General features: G+C 42.6%; 1 protein-coding gene across 5 annotated transcripts in view; it reads left to right on the top strand.

Moving 5' to 3' along the window:
• MSANTD3 (Myb/SANT DNA binding domain containing 3) overlaps positions 1–21,153 on the top strand; it is a 94,151-nt gene extending 72,998 nt beyond the window's left edge. For 2 of the 5 annotated variants that reach the window (XM_070727766.1, XM_070727767.1), the window contains 2 exons: positions 10,053–10,502; positions 16,524–21,153. In XM_070727766.1, the coding sequence (XP_070583867.1) occupies positions 10,085–10,502; positions 16,524–16,933 (828 nt within the window). In that variant the 5' untranslated portion in view covers positions 10,053–10,084 and the 3' untranslated portion in view covers positions 16,934–21,153. Of the gene's footprint in view, positions 1–10,052; positions 10,503–11,175; positions 16,208–16,362; positions 16,424–16,523 lie in introns of those variants that run through there. The other 3 variants (XM_070727769.1, XR_011556862.1, XR_011556863.1) reach the window with 3 other exon arrangements.
• Positions 21,154–22,844: the final 1,691 nt, after the last annotated feature.

Raw genomic sequence — 22,844 nt, 5'->3', positions numbered from 1 at the left:
ATTCAGCAAAAAGATAAGTAATTAATCCTTTCCTCGACCTTGAAGCAATTTGGCTTCCAGCCAGCCCTCCTAGGCTCGGCTCCGAGCAGAGAAGTGGTGATTGAGTCCAGGTAATTGCGTAATTGCCTTGCCTTATCGTTTCAGTCGGCCGTATTTCTTCTGCTAAATCTGCCCGGCTGAGAGGTTTTTTATTACTTGGCTGTGTTTATTTTGCACCTCCTGCGGAATGCGACGCTTTACAAGGGTGCTTGTTCTGTCCCCCAGACTTAGTCCAACTCTTTATTGAGTTTTCTTATCGCAAAGGCCCTCAGCATCCAGTAACACCGGTACCAACGGCCCGCCCACGAACAGGCCGTCTGGCGCCATAAAGTCCGCCGTGTGGCCCAGAGTAGGTTGCGAGAGTCTCAGGCTTTTACTCCTGTGCTAGGCCTCTCAACCAGTGTGCCTTGGTTATTGAGGCCTAGCCCTTCTGGTCTCACTGGCACAAAGTCTGGATTGATCCAGGCTTGTCTTTGAGGGCAGACGCTCCTGGGCCTAGGAGCTTGGGCCCCCTTCCTCTTGGGATTTAAATTGTTCAGCCTATTGCTTTTCCCAAATGTTTGGCTCCAGACCTTGTCCCTGTAAATTGTTCAGGCCATGGCTTCTGCTATTCTCAAGAGAGGCACTTCTTTCAGAAATAATCAGGACCCTAGGCCTACTGGTGATGAGATTCAAACCATCTCCCAGGACTCGTCCTCCTCTTTCGCAGCTCCTCCAGTGGCTAAGTTCACCAGAGCTGAAAAGAAGAGATAAAGCACTCCAAAGAAATCATGAACAATCAGCTAAATGCTTAAGAGTGCAGGTCCAAGTACATGTTAGCTCACCTGAACCCCCAGACTCCTTTGAGCTGCCTCCTCAGATGTAACTGTCTTCTCTCTGGATGAGCCAAACCTAAACAGACCCCAGCCTAACTTATGGGGCTTAGGTCCAGAGATACCAGACCATTTGAATCTTCCAGGGCCAACAGGATTCCCTCTGATTTTCCTGCTTCTATTACTAACCTTCCTCCTGAACTGCAGTCTATGTTTTCTACCTTATCTCAAGCCATTGATGCCAAATTCAAGGCCATCAATGCGTAGCCCCATCCTGGTAGTCAAACCCGTCTTAGACCTCTGACTTCCTTCTCAGCCTACAGAGTCTCTGAACTACCAGACTCTGATTCCTCTGAGCAGAAGTATGATGAGGATGATGATCCTGAAGACAGGGATGACCCCTTCCAAGGCCTCTCTGAGGATGAAAAATCCCAAATCAAGATCCCTCCATTCTCTACTATATTTCCCTTTCAGCTGTTTAAGTCTCTACTACTTAAGGCAAGAGCAGCCACAGGCCTTTCAGATCAGGACAAGCGTGCACCTACTTCTGATACTCCACAGGAAGAGAATCTCCCCTTCTTCATGCAGGAGCAGGAAGATACTGAGGTCATTCCCACGCCTAAATTATTATTATTTTTATTTTTAATTTATTTTATTAATAGAGTTGAAAGGGACTGTTAGGTCATCGAGTCCAACCCCCTGCCTGAGCAGGAAACCCTACAGCACCCCAGCCAAATGGAAGTCCAATCTCCTCTTGAAGGTGTCCAGAGTTGGGGAGTTCACCACCTCCCCTGGCAGGCAGTTCCATTGGTTGATCGCTCTGACCGTCAGGAAGTTCTTCCTTATTTCCAGGTTGAATCTCTCCTTGGTCAGCTTCCAACCATTGTTCCTCGTCCGGCCCTCTGGTGCCCTGGGGAATAAAGAGACCCCCTCCTCACAATGGCAACCCCTCAAGTATCTGTAAACTGCTATCATGTCCCCTCTAGACCTTCTTTTTTCTAGCCTGTCCATGCCCAGTTCTCTCAATCTCTCTTCGTAAGTCTTGGTTTCGAGTCCCCTAATCATTTTGGTTGCTCTTTTTTGCACCTTCTCCAGAGTTTCGATGTCTTTTTTGTAGTGAGGTGACCAAAATTGGATGCAGTACTCCAGGTGGGGTCTGACCAGGGCATAGTAGAGTGGTATTAGTACTTCCCTGGTCTTGGAGCGTATTCCTCTGTTGATGCAGCTTAGGATTGAGTTGGCTTTTTTGGCTGCTGCTGCACATTGCTGACTCATGTTTAGTTGATTGTCCACCAAGACTCCAAGATCTCTTTCGCAGTCACTACTGCTGAGTGGGGTATCTCCCAGGCTGTATGTATGTCTAGGGTTCTTTTTGCCGAGGTGGAGGACTCTGCATTTGTCGGTGTTGAACCTCATTTTGTTGGTATGGGCCCACTGTGATAGTCTGTCTAGGTCTTCTTGTACTCTGAGCCTGTCCTCAAGGGTGTTGGCTACCCCCACCAGCTTGGTGTCATCTGCAAATTTTATTACTTCCCCTTTTATTCCCTCGTCCAGGTCGTTGATGAAGATGTTAAAGAGTACAGGACCCAGGACAGAGCCCTGTGGTACTCCACTGTCTACTTTTTTCCATGTTGATTTGGTGCTGTTGAGGACAACTCGTTGGGTGCGGTTGGTCAGCCAACTGTTTATCCATCTACATGTGTAGTAATCTACTCCATTTTTTTCTAGTTTGTGGATTAGGAGATTGTGGTCGACTTTATCGAAAGCCTTACTGAAGTCCAAGTATATGAGGTCCACTGAGTTGCGTTGGTCAACTGACTTGGTTATGGTGTTGAAAAATGATATGAGATTGGTTTGGCATGATTTGTTTCTGATGAATCCGTGCTGGCTATTGGATATGATCTTGTTTGTTTCTAGGAAGTGGGTAAGTTGTTTTTTGATTATTTTCTCCAGTATTTTTCCAGGAAAGAGGTCAGACTGATTGGTCTGTAGTTACCTGGGTCGGTCTTTTTGCCTTTTTTGTGGATGGGGACTACGTCAGCTCGCTTCCAGTCTTCCGGTAGGTCTCCAGTGATCCAGGATATTTGGTAGATGAGGAGGAGTGGTTCCGCTATGGTGTCTGCCAATTCTTTTAGGACTTTGGGGTGAAGTCCGTCTGGCCCTGGTGATTTGTATTCGTTGAGTTCCCTCAGGTAGTCCCTCACTGTGCTTTTGTCTATGTTGAGTTCGGTTCTGGGGCAGTTTGTTGCAGTTAAATTGCAGATTGGTTGGAGGGAGGTTCCCTTTTGTGTGAAGACTGATGCAAAGTAGGTGTTGAGTAGCTGTGCTTGGTCATTGCTGTCTGTGATTTCTCTACCCTCTTCGTTTTTTAGTGTGACGATTGTTTCTTTGATTTTCTTCTTATTGTTGATGTGTTAGAAGAATCTTTTTTTGTTGTCTTTGACTTCCGCTGCAAGGTGTTGTTCATATTGTGCCTTTGCTGTTTTTATTTTTTGTTTGCAGGAACTGGCTGTTTGCTGATATTCCGCTTTGGTTATGAGTCCTTCTTTCCATTGTTTGTACTTAGCTTTTTTTCCTTTTATGTCATCTGCGAGGGCTTTGTTTAGCCATGCAGGTTTAGTTTTGGTTTTCCTGTTTTTCCTTTTCATGGGGATTGCATTGTTTTGGGCGTCTATGATGCTGTTTTTTAGGATCACCCAGGCTTCCTGAGTGGTTTTTCCTTCTAAGAGTTCGTTCCAGGGGCATTGTTCAAGGTTCGCTCTGAGCTTGTTAAAGTCCGCTTTTCTGAAGTCTGGGACTGTAGTGGTGTTGGGTATAGTAGCTAGTGATTGCACTATGTTGAATTTGAGGATGACGTGGTCGCTCTCTCCCAGTTTCCCTTCTTCTTCTGTTCCCTCTATTGTTTCTTCCCTGTTTGTTAGTATTAGGTCTAATATAGCATTCCCTCTGGTTCCTGTTTCAACTTTTTGGGTTAGAAAGTTGTCAGCTAGACTGGAAAGAAATTTGGCAGACTTTCTGCTTGGTGCTGAGTTAGTTTTCCAGTTGATGTCTGGGTAGTTGAAGTCCCCCATTATTGTCGTGCTGTGTTTGTTGCATATGTCTGTTAGTTGGCATGTGAAGAGGTCGTCCATTGTGTCTGTTTGATTGGGTGGTCTGTAGTATACTCCAATTGTGGTGTTGCTCTTTTTTTCTTTTATGTTGACCCATATGATTTCTAGGGGGTTATCATCTTTGGTTGGATGTAGTTCTGTGGCAGTGTAGTGGTCTTTGATGTATAGTGCAACACCTCCTCCTTTCTTGTTTGACCTGTTCTTCTTGAAGAGGTTGTAACCCATTATCTGTGTGTTCCAGGCGTGTGTTTCGTCCCACCAGGTTTCTGTGATTCCAATTAGATTGTATTGGCCCTCGTGTATTAATAATTCCAGTTCATCCTGTTTGTTTCCCAAGCTTTGTGCGTTCGTGTACAGGCATTTTAGATGTTTGTGTTTGTTTGCAGGTAGAATTTTTTTATTCTCAGGTTTGTTTGTAGGCTTGTCCCGTTCCCCTTCCTTGTTTTGTTCAGTGTTTTGTCGTATAGTTTGGTCACCCTCCCCTCTCAGAGCTAGTTTAAAGCCCTCCTGATGAGTTGGGCTAGTCGGTTGCCTAGGAGGTTCTTCCCCGCTCTAGTGAGGTGTAGCCCGTCGCTTGCTAGAAGCCCTTCTTGGAGATAGTGCAGGCCATGGTCGAGGAAGCCGAAGTTGTTATGGCGACACCATCCTTTAAGCCAGTGATTTATCTGTGGGATTTTGCGTTCTCTGGCGGGGTGTCGTCCTCTAGTGGGGAGGATGGAAGAAAAAACAACCTGAGCACCTGTTTTTCTGATTGTGTTGCCCAAGTGGTCATGGTCTTTCATAATTTGGTTCATGTCTTTCCCTGTGTCGTTGGTTCCCGCATGAATCACCAATAGTGGGTAGTAGTCCGTGGGTTTGAGTATTTTGGTGAGGTTTTCAGTTATGTCAGAGATTTTAGCTCCAGGGAGGCAGCACACCTCTCTAGATTGGTTGTCTGGTCTGCAGATGGGAGGCTCAGTTCCCCTGAGGATTGAGTCTCCAATTACCAGTACTCTCCTTTTCTTTTTGGCTGGCTTGGGGTGAGGGAGGTTAGCTTCTGTTGTTGAGGCTTTTGGTGGAGTTGTGCTGTGCTTGGTTCTTGGTGTTCTTTGTCAGATGTTTGCAGGTTTTCTTGTTCCGAGAGTACTGAATATTTGTTGCTTGTAGGCAGTGGGGTTGGGAGGAGGAGGGTTGGAGTTGGTGGAGGCTTGTTTTTTCGTCTTAGGGTGATGTGTGTCCACCTATTTACTGCTTCTGGGGCGTGGATTCGGCTTAGCTCCTCTGGGGTGTTGGTTTTGTTGGGAGTCTGATGGATTTTCTCATTGTGATGTTGGTGCTTCAGGGTTGTTAGGTTTTTCTCTAGGTTTTCGATTTTTTCCTCAAGTAGCTGGATGAGTTTGCATTTGTTGCAGGTAAAGTTTTGGAGGTTTGAGGGGAGGAGTGAGTACATGGAGCACAAACTGCAGCACACCATGGATTCAGTTCCGTCTTCATCTATGCTTGTTCGGGGAGTGACTTCTGTGTGCATGGTTGGTGTATCTTCTCTCTCTCTCTCTGTGTTGTTCTTTATGTGTGTGGTAGGTTGCAGGGTGGGTGCGGGAGAGTGCAGAGGTGACATGTCTGCTCTTGTTGCTGGGTTGGTGATTTCCTCTGCTTCCCTGGTCAGGAAACCCGGTGTTCTTTTGCCTCGCGATGAGCTTTTAGCTTCTTCCCAGCATGCACCAGGAGTATGCAAATTACCCCCTGAAGCTCAGATTCCTGGGTGGTGAGTTCCTCTGCTTCCCTGGTCAGCAAACCCGGTGTTCTTTTGCCTCGCGGTGAGCTTTTAGCTTCTTCCCAGCATGCACCAGGAGTATGCAAATTACCCCCTGAAGCTCAGATTCCTCAGATTTAAGGACGCTTTGCTGAAACAGTGGGATCATCCAACTATAGGTTCCAATCCCTCCTCTAAAGATAAGAAACTTTATAAAGTCTCACCTTCTTATGAGGATCTTATTTGTCCCAAAGCAGATGAACCGGTCAAGACCCTGCATTCTGCAGCAGCTATGCCTGGCGAGGCAGAAGAAGTCTTAAAGCCAGAGGACAAACGTCTGGAGCAAATGCTCAAGAAATGTTTCCTGGCAGACACCTGGGCAATCAAATGCGCAGCGTCAGCATCTTTCTTTACTAGAGCCATGCTTCTGTGGTTGCAGCAACTTCAACAGCATATTCCTCCCAATGACTTAAGGGGCCAACAAGACCTCAACAAGGTCTTTGCAGCAGCCCAGTATGTTGCGGATGCTATCCTACAGTCCTCAAGATTTGCGGCAAAGTCGGTGGCTGTTTCGACAGTAGCCAGGTGTCTTCTCTGGCTCCGCCCTTGGCAAGCAGGAGTGAGGCAGAAGTGGCAGCTTTCCTTGGGCCCTCTAAAACGTAAGCTATTATTTGGTTATTTACTTGATCCTCTGCTTACAGAAACCACTGATAAGAAGAAAATCCTGGGGCCTACTACTAAGAAGTCTGTTAAAACGCTTCAGTCCTTTCGGCGGTCCAATCGCCAACAAGATCAGGGGTTTGCGTTTCAAAGAAACTCAGGTCAGTATAATTCCTGGTTTCGTTCCCAATCAGACAGAATCCCCAGGGGCAGAGGGTCTCGATATCAAAAAGGCTCCTCCACCTCGAGGGCCTCAAAAAGGCCCAGGTGGTAATGACCACTCTATCCCCATTGGGGGGCGCCTGGCCTGGTTCGTTTCCAGCTGGCGCCGCTCCTGTAAGGACCCTTGGGTTATATCCACAGTGGCACGGGGAGTTCAATTGGAGTTTATCTCCATTCCTCCCAAAGATTTCATTTCGTGCCCTTCTCCTAGATCCCCTTCCTCCCATATTCACATGGAGGAAGCAATCCATCATCTCCTCTCCATTAGGGCTATTCAGCCAGTTCCTTCCTCGCAAAGGGGACTTGGTTTCTATTCCATCCTCTTTATGGTCCCTAAGACCTCTGTAGGTTGGAGAGACATTTTGGATCTTGAAAGATTAAACCAGTATATCAAATACAGAAAGGTTAAGATGCACTCCTTGTCCTCTATCCTGGCATCTATCACCCCAGGGACTTCATGTCCTCCTTAGACCTTACAGAGGTCTATCTCCATATTCCCATTTTAAAAGACCATAGACAATTTCTCCGCTTTGCCTTTCAGGGCAAACACTATCAATACAGGGCCATGCCCTTCGGTCTGTCCTCGACCCCTCGAGTCTTTACTAAGGTCCTGGGCCGCCCTGGCAGCTCATATCTGGGCTACCCCCATTCATATTTTGTCCTATTTGGGTGACATTTTAGTTCACGGTCCCTCTAAAGAGGACACCTGTACAGATCTTCAGTTATCCATGTCTCTCCTACAGGAGCATGGTTTCTCCATTAACTTTTTAAAAAGTCAGTTTCATCCTTCCACCTCCCTTCAGCACCTGGGGGCAGTCATACTTTCCAACCTATCTCAGGTTTTCCTTTCTCCTGAAAGGAAGATTAGTACCAAAGAGCGTATTGCTCAAGTCAGATTCCAAAGAAAGGTCTCCATTTCCATGCTGTCTTCCCTACTGGGAAAGATTGTTTCCTGTATTGGTACCATTTCCTGGTCACACCTCAATGCTAGGGAAGTCCAATGGCTTTTATTGTCATTCCAGAGATCAGGAACCAGCAACTCAGCACGCTCCATTCTGATCCCTTCCGTCGTCCTGAGATCCCTCTCGTGGTGGACTTCCTCCGCTCTGGACAAAGGATACCTTTTCAGGATTCCAGACCAGTTTACCATCACCATGGACGCCAGTCTCCTGGGCTGGGGAGCCCACGCTCCGGGCCTGATAGCCCAATCAATTGGCTGGAACTGAGAGCAGTGTCGCTAGCCCTCAAGAGGTTCAAACCACACATCCTCAACCGACATGTTCTAATCCTAACAGACAATATGGCTACGAAGAGCCACATCTGCAGACAAGGTCCAAGGCCCTGATGCAGGATGCCCTGAAGCTGGGCGTTTGGTCGGAGAGACACCTCCAGTCTCTGTCGGCCGACCACATATCGGGAATCCTCAATGTGCAGGCGGACTGTCTCTCCCGATCAACGCTGGATCCAGGGGAGTGGAGTCTCCATCCAGACTTATTCCAGCAGATCTGCCTCAGATTCGGTTACCCATCGCTAGACCTGTTCATGACCGCTACCAACGCTCAGCTCCCTTGGTTCCATTCCAGCTTCCCATCCCCGGGAGCAGAAGCAACCACCGCACTCAGAACCCCTTGGCCTCAAGGCCTCCTATATGCCTGGCTCGCGGACCTCCAGCGGCTATCTGTCCAGGCCCCCTGCCGACTCCCTGCTTCGGAGGATATGTTGCAGCAGGGGGTCTCTCATCATCCAGACCCAGAGTGGTTCCACCTCACTGCTTGGCTGTTATCCAGCGCAACCTAGACCTTCGAGGTTATGATCCAGACACCGTGGAAGTGATCCTAAAGTCTAGAAGAATATCTACCAACAAGATCTATGACCATACCTGGTCCAAATTTAACCAGTGGTATTCCCAGGAAGGCCTCTCTCCCTTGTATATTCCCATTCACAGAATCGTTTCCACCTAGGTCTCCCTATCTGGCGACACCTAGCAGCCTTATCCTCAGACCTGGTAGAACCCCGAAGACAACCGCTTCGCAGTTTCCCTGAAATAAAAGAACTGTTAAGAGGCATCTCGAACCTCAGGCCTCCCACTGTTCACAGATATCCATCCTGGGACTTACCTCGAGTTCTACATTCTCTTACCCAAATTGCATACGAAACACTAAATTCTGCCTCCTTCAGACACCTGTCCTCCAAGGTAGCATTTCTGGTGGCAATCACCTCCGCCAGATGCATTTCTGGCTGGCGGCGCTCTCTATTCTCCAGGACTTATGCCAATTTCATCCGGACAAAGTAGTCCTTCGATTGGACCCCACCTTTCTACCAAAGGTCAGCTCCATGTTTCACAGATCCCAGGACATTGTATTGCCTTCTTTCTGCTCTAACCAAAACCACCATCTCTCCGTCAGATGGCACACTTTGGACCTTACTAGAGCTCTGCGAATTTATCTCTAACGTACTAGGACCTTTCGTAGGTCAGAAGCCCTATTCGTAGCTTTCCACCCCAGGTCTCTGGGGTCCAAAGTCTCATCCACCGTATTAGGCCGTTGGATTCAAGGGACAATCTCCAAAGCTTACGAGTCAGCATCCCTCAATGTCCCACAAGGCATCATGGCACATTCTACAAGAAGTGCAGCTACATCAGCAGCCTGGGCAACTCAAGTGCCTTTGGAGGAAGTTTGCAAAGCGGCCACATGGGCCTCCCAATTCTTTTATAATGCACTATAAAATTAACTCTTACGCTTCAGCAGATGCTGCCTTTGGCAGGAGAGTCCTCCAATCCGTTATCTCTCATGATAGCCAACTAATCCCTCCCTAGGGACACATCTATTGGGTATGTCCCATGTGACTGCTGGACCTGCTCCTACAGTACGAAGAATAGATGTTGATTGCTTACCTGAACGCCTCTTCTTGTACGCTGAGCAGGTACAGCAGTCACTTCCCTCCCTATGTCTTTCTGATTATGCTTGTGCCTTTATTCCTTCCTTTAGTATCTATAAGAGTAGAGCACTATTCGAGCCACCACTTTTCGAGCCTAAGTCTACAGATTCACGAATTCTGGGGAAGGGGCAGATCCAGCAGTCTTTTTAAAGACCGGCCCGGTCCTATGCGGATTGGACAGCGAGCAACCCACGTGACTGCTGTACCCGCTCAGCGTACGAGAAGAGGCGTTCAGGTAAGCAATCAATGCCTATTTTCTGTGTATTTTAAAATAACAAAGCAAGTGGCTATGACAACATCTTGCAGTGGTAGTAAGTTTTAAATCATTTGAAATTACATCAAGTTTTGTTTGAACTCACCAATTAATTATTGTACAAATGGCCTGAGTCATATATATATAAATGGGTGTGTCACACAGTGTATGTGCGTATATGTGTGTGTGTGTTTTGTGAATATGTGAAAATTATATTTTATTATTAAAATGTAGAGATTTAAAATGATCCATGTTTCCAAATCTAAAGCACTCCTATTGAATTTCAGCTTGCTTTGATATCCCAGAGAATTGACAGAAAATGCAAAACAGTGAAGTAATAAAGCCTGCCAAATACTTTTCTGAAGTGGAGAAGAGTGTGCTGCTGACATTAGTTGAGAAATACAAGTATGTACTTGAGTGTAAAAAGAGTGATGCAAGGACTATTGCATTGAAACAACGGACCTGGCAGGCCCTTGCTCATGAATATAATTCCCAACCAAATGTATCACTCCGAGATTTCAAGCAGTTGAAAAAATGTTGGGAGAACATCAAGGCACGGACAAAGAAAATAATGGCACATGAAAGACGAGATAAAGTAAAAAGATGCATTAGTCCACTTATAAATAATCATATCCTAGGAAAAGAGAAGATCACCAACATGATACCAGACCAAGTATATTTTTTACAGACTCCACCAGAAGAAGATTCTGAGTATCAGCCTGAAACTTCTAATCAAGGTATAGTCATAATCTAGTGACCTGCATTAATCTTTTTCTTTCTATTTAAAAAAAATAGGATCTTTGCACTGCATTGGTATCATACCACTGGTATCTGTATAATGACATCAGTTTGAAAGTGTAAGCAAATCACATGTATAATTAATGGGACATAATTCACTGCTCATAGCTGCAATAACAGCAAGATCGGTTCTTAACTGTGTCTTAGCTATGTCATAATCATCCATATTTTAATCTCAGAGTAGGAGAAAGAAAAAATCTTTGACTGTGGAGTCCTTCCTGAACATAGGATAGGAATACTAAAAACTGTAGGGGACAGAGTGCAACCCATGCTTTATTATGGCTGGTATTGTAGCAAACACATGGCTTAGACCAGGATTCAATAAGCTTTCCTTATGGAAGGAGGGATTTCTATTTGTATTTTAACTGTATCAAGCTTTTTTAGGCTTTATACCAGTACTACATTTCTGACAAGTCTTTAGGAGTTGGGTAGGATAAGCCCTTTAATTTCTTACTAATTTTTTAAAATTTTGGTTTTAAATATTTAACTTGCCTTTTGATGTCATATCTTTAATTTCCAATTAGTTATATTTTAAAATTATTAATAATTTCTGCATAAAAGGTAATATTTTAAATATGACTATATACAAATATGTATAACAATTTAGCAGTATTTTGTTTTATTAAGTTATAGAAAGCATACTACAATTGGACAATTTGTACTAGTAAAAAACCCTTCAAATAAAGCTTTGAAAATCACAGTGATCACTTAATGTAAATACATCTTATAAACAATTGAAATATGTTTAATATTTATCTGAAGTGGAGCACTTTGGAATGGATAGGGATTTTTTTGTCATAAATAAAAAAGGTATTTACCTATAGTTCTACAAACAATAGGAGTTAGGACAAATTTGCTATACCTTCCTCTTGCAGTCAGTCGAGTTCAAAGTGCTTAGGATGGCTAATATTACAAAACTGACAATTTCTTGAATCCGAACATAAGTTTAAATTTGTGGATATTACCTCTTTCAATAAACTAGATGAATTTCAGCCTTATTCCCAAGCTCAGAACTGAGGTGAAGTAGGAAATATTTATATCATGTACCAGAAGTGAAACATTTTCAGAAGTGAAAATTACATGCAAATAGATATATCAACAATAATCTTACTTTCCAATTGCCTTTAGCATTTTAGGAAAGAGGGTTGCCCACTCTAAAATATGTTTGTAAGTTCATATTGTCCTGCTGTAGACAATTCTGCATAGTATCGAATGGAGAGTTCCGGATGGGTTGCTGTAGTTTCATAACTCTATTGACTGGGTTAAATTTCTTTGGATCCACCTTCCTGGTGAAAGTTCCTCAGTTGTTCAACTCAATTCTCAGCTATGGATGCTTTTCTTCTGTACCTGTGAGCTTTGGGATTGCAGGTTGTTGTTTTCCTGGACTTTCCCTAGAATTTCTTGCTGATTGGGTAGGAGATTGATATTTCAATGGAAAATCATGAGTGGATTGCTTTGCCTTCGAGCCAGCAAGGGGCATTGGCTGTTGTGTGCTATTTTTGCTGCTGCTACCTAAAGACATTCCTGGCTGCTTTTCCCTCAGGAAGCAGGATAGCTTTGACATGCCCTGGGAGCAATTGCCACAGCTACTGTTTGGGCATGCTTCTCAAATTGCGGCTAGCTCTACTTTTCAGAAGAGCAAAGACACTGTGGGCAGCTTTTTCATCTGTTGTTTGGCAAGCGGCTGCTGCGTCTACCATTTTTAGCAGCCTTTTGCAAATCTCAGCAAGCTCCTCAATCGAGGAGCCAAGGAGACAGTTATTAATTTGTCGAGGAATGTGGGAGTCAGATTGCCTCAGCCTTTATATCCAGCCTTCTAGATTCAGGGAGTATGGTACCAAATTTGGTTCAGTTTGCCATTTTTGGTGTGAATTATCATTTTGAGGTGCAAAGCGCAGTACCTTGCTGCTTTGCGCAAGGGCCCCGTTTTTTGCCAAATTTTACCCGAGCCAGCAAGGGTTTTACCGCTTTATATACCGCTTTGCAGACAGCAAGGGTTTTACCGCTTTATATACTGCAGACAGATCATTAGTTGGCCCTTCACCTGCAGTGAGGCTTCACCCTCAGTCACTTAGTGGTGTCAGCCATTTTATTTCTCATCATTAATCTGAGCAGCCATTTTGTGTCATCGGACACTTGGACTGTGAAATGCTGACAGGCCCTGTTATAGCATTTTTGCCTGTGTGATTTCTACAGCTACTCTTGACATCAATCAGCCATTTATGACCTATAGCTGCCCTCCAGGCCTATCAACTCTGAAACCTCTGTAGAGCTGTTCTTGAGAGAGGGTCCCTGACTGTGTGAATGGCCACACTCCATTTCTCTTCAATTCTCACAGCAGCAGCAAACCACATAAGTCTGCCCCTCATTCAGTGGTGAGGCCAGGGTGCAGGCACAAGCTCCAGTCCTCCCAGCTTATCTTGTGATCCCTGTGACCTTATTGTTTTGGGATCTCGGCCAAGGTTTCAACTGTGCCTGCAGTAGGCCATTGTCCCTTTTGGGGATATGCCACGATGCTGAGCTGGCAGCAGGGATTTTTAAGCACATCGGCTTGTTATTCCATATAACTGCTCAAAATGGACCTTCCTCCAGTAGGATATTCCTCTCCTCCTTTCCTATCACAGGAGTTGGAGACTGTACCAGAAGGCACAGACTTCAGCTTGGTCCTCACAGGCTCCCACTGACATTCCCCAGCAGGTCTTCTGGCTCTGGCAGGAGAGTTGGTGCACCTCCTGAGGCAACCTTCACAACATCAGTGGGGCTCTGCCTGTAGGGCCTATAGGAGCAAGATATTCCTCCCTTTTTGAGAAACTGTGTTTCAGCAGCAATTGGGGAGGGTATCGCAGGGGGGCTGTGGCAGTGTCCCTACAATCTGGCTTCAGTAGCTGATCTGAATGTATACAGGGGCCAGTAGGGGCACACAAAGAATGCACTTCCTTACCAGTATGCCTACTTCCTGGGTCAATTGGATCAGAGTCAAGCTTCCCTCTCGGAGGGTGAGCTCCAGGGGGTAGGATGATCTATCTGATCCTGATTTGGATCCCCCAGGTAGACTGACTTTTAAAACTTTATTTAATCCTGTCCTATTTAAGCCGCTCCTGGACAAGGCACGTGCCATGGGCCCATCTGGAGAAGAACTCTAACTCCCTATTGCTACCCAGAATGATTTTGGAACTAGGGTGATTTTCTTTTTTCTGAATGGGAGAGGGGATCTGGCTGAATTCTGATTCCTGGAATGTTCATGGACTTTATCAGGCGGCAGTGGACCTCTGCCGCCAGTGCCCAGCAGCTCAGAGAATACTCTTTTCAAAGTAGACTCTGATCTCATCCAACTGGTACAGGTCCTGCAGGTGGATGCCCCAATTCAGCCAGTGTACCACTGGAGCAGCAGGGGCTGGGCTACCATTCAATTCTGTTCCTGGTACCCAAAACCAGTGGAGGGCTATTTTGAACCTCAACAGACTAAATCAACAGAAGGTTAATTCCATCTTAGCAGGAATCAGGGAGGGAGATTTCTTGACTTCTGTAGACCTCACAGAAGTTTACCTCCATGTTCCTATCTGTCCAAGTCACAGATGTTACTTAAGGTTCTGCAATACTGTGTGCCATAATCAATACATGGGACTCCCCTTTGGGCTGGCTTCACTTGGAGTACCTTTATCAAATTAATGGCAGCATTAGCAGTTTCAGCTGTAAGGATTCAGTGTGACTTGGATGACCTGCTTATCCAGGCATCTTTCAGCAGCAGACAGGGAGAGATCCGGCCACTATGATTCAGGCCCTCAGGGCTCTCATATTCTTCATGAACATGGCCAAGTGTCACCTGGTGCCCACCACGAGGCTGGTCCACCTAGGGGCCCTGATAGACACTGTTTCAGGTCATGTTTTCCTTTCTCAGGAGTGACAGGATTGGATCCTCGATAGGCTGAATGTGAGCAAACAGGATCATCCCGATTGTGCTCCTGTCCCAAGTCCAGGAGAAGATGATCTCATGCCTGGAACTCATCCCTTGGGCCTGGTTCCACACCAATCAGTACCAGTGGCTCCTGTTATCCCATCAGCAGCAGCTCATCAGCTATGACCAGCAGCTAAGTGCTGGTCATCACTCCACAAAGTCCAGATCCTACTGGACATGCTTCAGTCCTTCTATTGGTGGGAGTCAAGGGCCATTACGAAGGGCTGTTGTTACAGAGACTTGGACGGAGATACTGTTGGTGGTTTCCCACTGGCCCAGGCCCCTGTGGTTTGCCGAGCTGGTCAGCTTCTCAATCCAGGAATGGCTCTCCAGCAGGGTCATTTGGAAAGTCCAGGCTGACAGGGGGCCTTCCACCATCTGCATTTATAAATCTACCTAATGGATCTTTAGTACCTGGTATGGGGAGCGCAAACGACCCTACGGCAGTGGCGGTAGAACATGTTCTTGAGTTCCTGCAGGATGGCTCGAAAGGGGTCTTTCCCCAACACATTATGACATTAGGTCGCTGCCTTGGCCTCTGTTTGGCACTCTGGCTCACCATCCAAGAATACGAGCATTTCTGTGGGGGAAGCCACCAATTTAATGCCCCCGCCTGTACACCGCTACCCCACCTGGGATTTGACTATGGTTTTGCAGGCTTTGACCAAGCCTCTATTTGAAACTTTGCGGGAGGCCTGCCTATTGATCTTGTGAAAGATGGTGTTCCTGGTGGCTATCACATCCACTAGATGGCAGTATTGTCAGAACTGGCAGTATTGTCTATATGAAAGAACCTCTGTCTTTCATGCAGACAGGTTGATGCTGCGGCTGGATCCTGGTTTCCTTCCTAAGGTCAACTCCCTTTTCCATTGAGCTCAGGAGTTGATCTTACCCAACTTCTGTCCAGAGTCATGACATGAGTTGGAAATCAGGTGGCATATTCTGGACATGTGGAGGGCCCTCCATATTTACATCCACAGAACCGCTTCTGTCAGGTGGTCGGAGGCCTTATTTGTGTCCTTTCATCCATCATCTCTTGGCCAGAGGATTATGCCTTCTATGGTCGGTAGATGGCTTAGGGCCTGCATCTCCCAAGCTTACAAGTCACAATCTCTTCCATTGTCTCAGGGGTGATTGCACACTTGACTAGAAGTGCAGCTACCACGGATGAGGAAATCTGCGGGGAGGCAACTTGGACATCACTGTTTTCTTTCATACGCGTTTGCTTCTACGGAGGCTGCTTTCGGCTGGCATGTGCTACAGTGGGTACATGAGGAACCGAGGATCTGGGCCTAGTACTTTGCTTGTCCATAGGATTGCCAACCTTTGGTACGTCCAAATGAATCTGGAATCTCCCATCGATACTATGGAGAAGAGGCATCGGTTCTTACCTGACACACTCTTTCTCTGGGTTTCAAAGGGAGAGTCCAGTTCCACCTGTAGGTCTGGTTGGGCTGGCCACCGGGGTGTGTAGTGTCTTTATCGTTTTCTGTAGATCTGCCACAACTTCCAACCACAGATACGTGAAGACTGCAGTGGACATCCCTTATTCGCTTCGGCCTCATTGTCGACTGAGGAAACTTCACCAGGGAGGCGGATCCTTAGAAATTCAATCAAGTCCATAGAGCTATGAGTCTAGAGCAATCCATCTTGGACTCTTCCTTCGATACCCAGAGAAAGGTGTGCCAGGTAAGAATCAATGCCCCTTTTGCTATTTAGTATATCCTGAATGTTCATGGAACATTACAGGAATATTTTTAGTTATGCAGTGTCATTTTATTTTAAAAATTGAAATCTTAACCTCCCTATAAAATACTTTTTTCTTCATAATAATTCTTCACTAGATGAAATAGTACAGCTGTTTGTGGTTTTTCAGTAAACGTCATACTGATAATGGGAATCCAGGTATGTTTCAGATACATTATTTCCACAAGGTGAATAGGGGGAATTCTTATAACAAGAGGAATTCTTAAAGAATTTTTAACTGTTTCTTGTATTTTCCCAGAATCTTTCAGTGCTATTAATAAAGAATCATGTGATGAAGAAAAAGGACTTGTACATTTCCAGGTATGTGAAGGTACCTCACAGTCTGAGCCTTCCTGTTCAGCAGTCAGAGTAACTGGAAATAAAAACTTCAGAAATAAAGCTGCTCAAGAAAGTGATTTAAAAAAGATGCATGAAGAGGAACACCATCAGCAAATGTCTATTTTACAACTGCAATTGATCCAAATGAATGAAGTTCATGTGGCAAAAATTCAACAGATAGAAAGGGAATGTGAAATGGCTGAAGAAGAACACAGAATCAAGATGGAAGTGTTAAACAAAAAAAAAATGTACTGGGAAAGGAAACTTCAGACTGTTACAAAAGAATGGCCTGTATCATCTTTTAACAGGCCATTCCCTAATTCACCTTAATACATGCAGCAGCTGGTAGTTCATTAGACTAAAATAATTTAATCACTGGAAAATAGTTTGAGAATTAGGTTCAATTTCTGTATTTAGAATGACAGCGTAATTGTTGGCTATGAACAAATGTCAATAAATACCTAAAGTAAGGTTTAGGTAGGTTTTCATTTAATAAAACAACAAATCTCCATATTTTGGAGGCAAAATGTGGATGTAACTTTTTAATTGAATTTCTAAATATGCCAGATACATCCAGTCTTTTCCATGGTAGCCAGCTCAATCCCATTGGGCATTTTATGTTATTTTATTTTTATAGCTGAATTTTTCAATCATTTAATGATGAATATATCCTAAGGTACAGTTACTAAAACTTGAGTGATTACTAAGAGTGACTCAGTTGAATTATCAAGCAACGTAAAAAGAGTAATAATATAGCAATTGCTGTAGAAGAAAAGGATTTCAGATTTCCAACAGCTGTCTAATTGGCTGTCTGTTCAGTCATAGTTATAATTGGAATACTATAAATGTGTGTTCCTCCCTTTCTGCCTTCTTTCCTGATAGATCATCTAATCTATTGCCCTTGATTTGCACTGCATGACACAATCAGTCCACCACTAGTTGGTAAAACTCACACTGGCATTAAAAAAACATAGCCCACTTCTATTTGCAACCTAGTCCTATGAATGTTTTATCCAAAGTAAATGCATATGAAGTTTGCAATGTATTAATTTTATGCAAGTACTGCTTGTGAATGTTTGTGGCTTCTGCTACCATGTACACATACATTACTGCAGTGATTTTCAACCTTTTTTGAGCCAGGGCACATTTTTTACATTTACAAAATCCTGGGGCACACCACCAACCAAAATGACACAAAATGACACTCTAATGCAGTACATACTATACATATAGTTAATAATATAGTTTCTAAATGTATTTATACTCACTTAGTGTGAAACCTGGGCCTGTTTCAATGAACACAAAAGGGATATCCTGGCAGGAATGGTAGTTTGGGGACCCATGTTTAATTTCCCCACGGCACACCTGACCATGTCTCACGGCACACTAGTGTGCCACGGCACACTGGTTGAAAAACACTGCATTACTGGACACATATTTAGAGGCACACAATGTTTGAAGCAATCCTTGTAGAGCTTTTACCTTTTAAAAAGAGTTGAAGGAAACAAATATAATGTGAAATAGGGGAAAAAACTTATTCTATCTTTAAAATAGCTAATGGACTGGAATGTCCACAATTCATATGTAGCATTATTATGTCAGACTAATTATCAGAGATAGTAGGGACTAACATTTTTTTCAGAGTAGGAATTTTGTTGTGTTCACAAATACGAAGTGTTTTCCTTCTGGAGATTTCTAGAAACACTTTTTTCCCACTTCATACATTTCCGTTGGTTACTGGTTTGAAGTTTATTAAGAACATTACCAAATCTTTTAAATATCTGAATAGTAGGCTAAAGTTATTCACAGAAAAATACCAGTAAAACAAAAGAGAGGCACAGCTCATTTCTATAAGAGTAACCTCATATCTATACAACCAGCCTAACATATTTTTAATTACTTATTCTGTTTTCCTTTTGGGTAGTTCTAAATTACCAATGGATACTGCTTTCTTATGCAGGTTTATAGGTGAGATTGTAACAAATGTTGTGAACAACCTGAATCCAGAATTTAAACGTTTGTTGACCAGCTCGTGTGTTGAATTTAGTTAAAGTAGTGGTCTCATCCTTTGTAGAACAAAGTGGGTAAAACCAAAACAATTAATTTTTTTGTATTTTGGGGGTTTTGGCTTAGACTAAAAGGCAAAAACAGTTGGAATTTTAAAGCAACTAACTTCATTTTAATACAAATCTATTATCAAAAAAATCAGTGCAAACTATAGTTCAAATTTTGCAATAAGTAAATTAAATTTAGTTACTGGTAGAAATATACTGTGTATTTCCATAACATACATTTATTTTATTTTTTTCTAATCATTGGACATTATGCCACTAATAGCAGAAAATTCTGGATATGAAATTTCATTATGCATTCAACACATATATTGAAATTATATATACAGCTTCAGGGACTATTGGATTACTTTTTATATATCATATTTATTACTTCCCTTGAGTATACAACATAATAAGACCTGATTATTACTTCCGGTATAAAGAACAAGAACTTAATTTCTATATATTCTAAGTTTACATTTACCTATAAAAAAGCAAGCTAAAAGTTAATGAAATCATAATTTTGCACAGCAAATTAGTGTAATTTACTTATTTATATATTTCCAAATAATTGTGTGCTTTTTCCAGTGAGTTTAGTAACATTTTTCATGGCTTCATTTGATAAAAACATTAATCATGTCTTTGAATTTTAACTTGTCCCAAACTTGTGTTTGTTTATTTTTAATAGTTGAATATTGGGGAAAAGTCTTTTCCAAGCTATTTGTAGATTGTTCTTATTGAATGGGATTATGATCGGGTTTTTTTTAAATTTACTATTTTTAAATAAACCAAACTAAATAAAAATAAAGGAATTATTTCAAAAAAACAAATAAATTTGGGGGGGGGCAAAGAATCATCAATATTAAGACATGGCAGAAAATGAAAGAAAAAGTAAGGCATGCAATTATTTAATTCTACCATATCTGGCACTAATATGATAAAGACAAAATCCAAAGAGATACCATTAAGCACACTCAGGGGGATGAACAAATTGGGACTTTTCAAAGGTTATGTCAACCACTGTTTAATACAAGGAATGAAATGTAATTTTTAATTTTGAGTGAGTCTTGTTGAAGTTAACAATTTTCCTTTTTATTATTCTATTGAAAATATGCTAAATATCTTAGCATAATGGCTAAATATTTGGCTTAATTTGTTCCATCCAATTTCATTCATGAAGGTAAGGTAGTATTTGTTTATTTGTTTAATAATTATCTTCAACAGTTTTCAAACTTCTAAGAGGTCTCTTTGCACTACTAATATTTAACCTGTATAGATATTCTGATTCATAGTTTCAGTTCAAGCCTCTACATATTTCAGAGCAGGCTAACATTACAGATGAGTTGCATCTCAGACTGCACAAGTTGTGAATTTAACAAGCTTAATGCAGTGACTAGCACTCTTAAAGTGTGACTCTTAATGGGTCACCAGTTTTTCAGATCTTTGTTCATGTTATATTAAATTTCTAGTGAATGTCCCATAATATGTAGCATATTATTCTCATTATGCTATGTCTGGTTATTTCTGTCACTAACTATCATTAAAGTTTATTAATGTCAAATATTAGCATGGGCAAAGAGAACCTTGAAGTAAAGATATTGTGAAGATAAGACATATCCAATTTGTTGAGTGTCTGTTTCTGCTACCATATTCTGCGAGTTCTGGTTGTGTAAGTTTATGGCTGGTGGTGTTTACCCTGCTAGTTTAAAATGTGGTTTGTTCAGTTTGGCTTAGCCATTGTCTTATACATGATTTATGATTTAGCATTGTGTATGATATAACATTTAACTAAGACATTTGTGTAGCTTCAATATTGGTGCAAATAGGACAACACTATCATTTGTTTCCTCAGTTTTGAAGAAAACTAACTGGCTTGAATCAAATCGTTCTAAATTTTGCCATTTTGTTCCAAATATGAGAATGAGTTGACACTATCAATAAATCTATCTACTTCTTTCAAATAATTCTAACTTGTATTGGATCTATCCATTTGACAAATATATATTATACTGCCTTTTTGAAATCTCTTCAAATTGTAAGAAACCATCTCAAATATCGTCAAACAAGTACCTCTTCAAATTAGAACCAAAGCTTTTTCTGCTTTTTACTGAATTATTTTCAAAAGTACATAATGGAATATAGGAAAATTGTTATTGTGTCCAAATATGAATTGTTGCCCTATTTGGTCCCTAGAACCAGAACCTTATGCTTTATTTATAAATATTTAAAGAATAAAGAGAACCTTGTTATACATGTATCTTGGTTTTATGATAACATTTTTTGATGAAGGATTTGTTCAGTAATATTTCTTTTTTTTCATCAGGGGCTCCAAAAAATCCATAATGAAAATTAATAGTAGGTGTACATTTTAGTGCCTTGTCTATTGTATAATGTGTAATCAAATGATGGATTTCTTATTAAAATTGTATCTAAATATTGCTAGTAGAAAAATTCCATATGCCTATAGTCGCTCCCAATAAAACCATGATGTATTAATTCATCTTGAATTTTTCTTTCAGTCTAAAATCATAGGTTGCTTGGTATTCACTGTAAACAGTAATAATTCTAAGTACAATTATTCATTCATTCATTCATTCAATTTTTATGCCGCCCTTCTCCTTAGACTCAGGGCGGCTTACAACATGTTAGCAATAGCACTTTTCTACAGAGCCAGCCTATTGCCCCCACAATCCGGGTCCTCATTTTACCCACCTTGGAAGGATGGAAGGCTGAGTCAACCTTGAGCCGGTGATGAGATTTGAACCACTGACCTTCAGATCTACAGTCAGCTCCAGTGGCCTGCAGTACAGCACTCTACCTGCTGCGCCACCCCGGCTCTTATGGTGATTTTTGTCAATTATATAGGTAATGAATACAGTCACATTCTTGCAATACAGTCATATTGAAAACAAAAACTTTCACTAATGCTTGTATGCACATTAAACTACAATTAATTGAATCATTACTTGCCTGAAGTTCACAAGAAATGGAAACAAAATTTAACTACCGGTATATAATTAGGTAAAGATGCTGAATCAGATTTGAAGCCTACATCTGTGAAAGTATCTTGGAATAGTTACTCAACACATACTTACAGTAGCAAAGTTATACAGATTAAGTAGATATTGATTAAAAATATACAAGTAGTCCTTGACTGGGAAATCCAGAGCATGGTCTTTCGAGGCTGAAGGATGCCACTGCAAGTCCTTGACTTACTGTTAATTTACTGACTGATCAAAGTGACTGTTTTTCATACTTAGTGGCCATTGCATCATCCCCATGGTCATTTTATCAAAATTCAGACGCTGGGCAACTGACATTTTTATGAAGGTTGCAGTGTCCCAGAATCAAGTGATCACTTTTGTGACCTGACAAACAAAGTCTATGGGGAAACTCTTAATATTCACTTGACTATCATATTAATAAAAAAAACTACAGTGATTTCTTAGACAAGTACGGCAATTAAGGTTGTTAATGAGGTGAAATTAATTAGTCTCAAATATTTTGTATTTCAATCATTCACATACATACATACATACATACATACATACATACATACATACAAGTATGTATGTTCTGGAGGAAAAAGAGGTCGCTGCTTAATAGCAATCCCTTGTTCTGGTTCCGTGAGCTCAACCCGGGGTCCTGGTGACGAGTGTAATCCGGGCCCTGGGCTCAGGCTGCTGCTGCTCAATGCCAGATCGGTAGTAAACAAAGCTCTCCTCATCCAGGATTTAATCCTGGATGAGGAGGCCGATCTGGCATGTGTGACTGAAACCTGGCTGGGCCCAGAGGGAGGAGTTTCTCTCTCGGAAATATGCCCAGCTGAGTTTTAGATATGGCATCAGCCTAGACCTCAGGGAAGGGGGGGAGGAGTGGCTATTGTAGCCAAGGAGAACCTTCGCCTGTGTAGACTCGTTGCCCCTGAGATTGCGGGTTGTGAGTCACTTCTTGTGAAGTTGGATTTAGGGGTTCAGGAGGGCTTGTTACTCACGTACCTGCCTCCCAGCTGCATGTCAACAGCCCTGCCTGTGCTGCTCAAGGAGGTAACCGGGTTGGCGGTGGAGTTCCCCGGACTCATTGTCCTGGGGGACTTCAACCTGCCATCACTCTGCGGTTCCTCTGGATTAGCACAGGAGTTCATGGCCACCAAGACAGCCATGGACCTGACTCTAGTAGTTCAGGGT

This window comes from Erythrolamprus reginae, chromosome Z (assembly GCF_031021105.1).
Source record: "Erythrolamprus reginae isolate rEryReg1 chromosome Z, rEryReg1.hap1, whole genome shotgun sequence".
Classification (NCBI taxonomy): Eukaryota; Metazoa; Chordata; class Lepidosauria; order Squamata; family Dipsadidae; genus Erythrolamprus; species Erythrolamprus reginae.
This window is presented reverse-complemented; position numbering and strand designations above follow the sequence as displayed.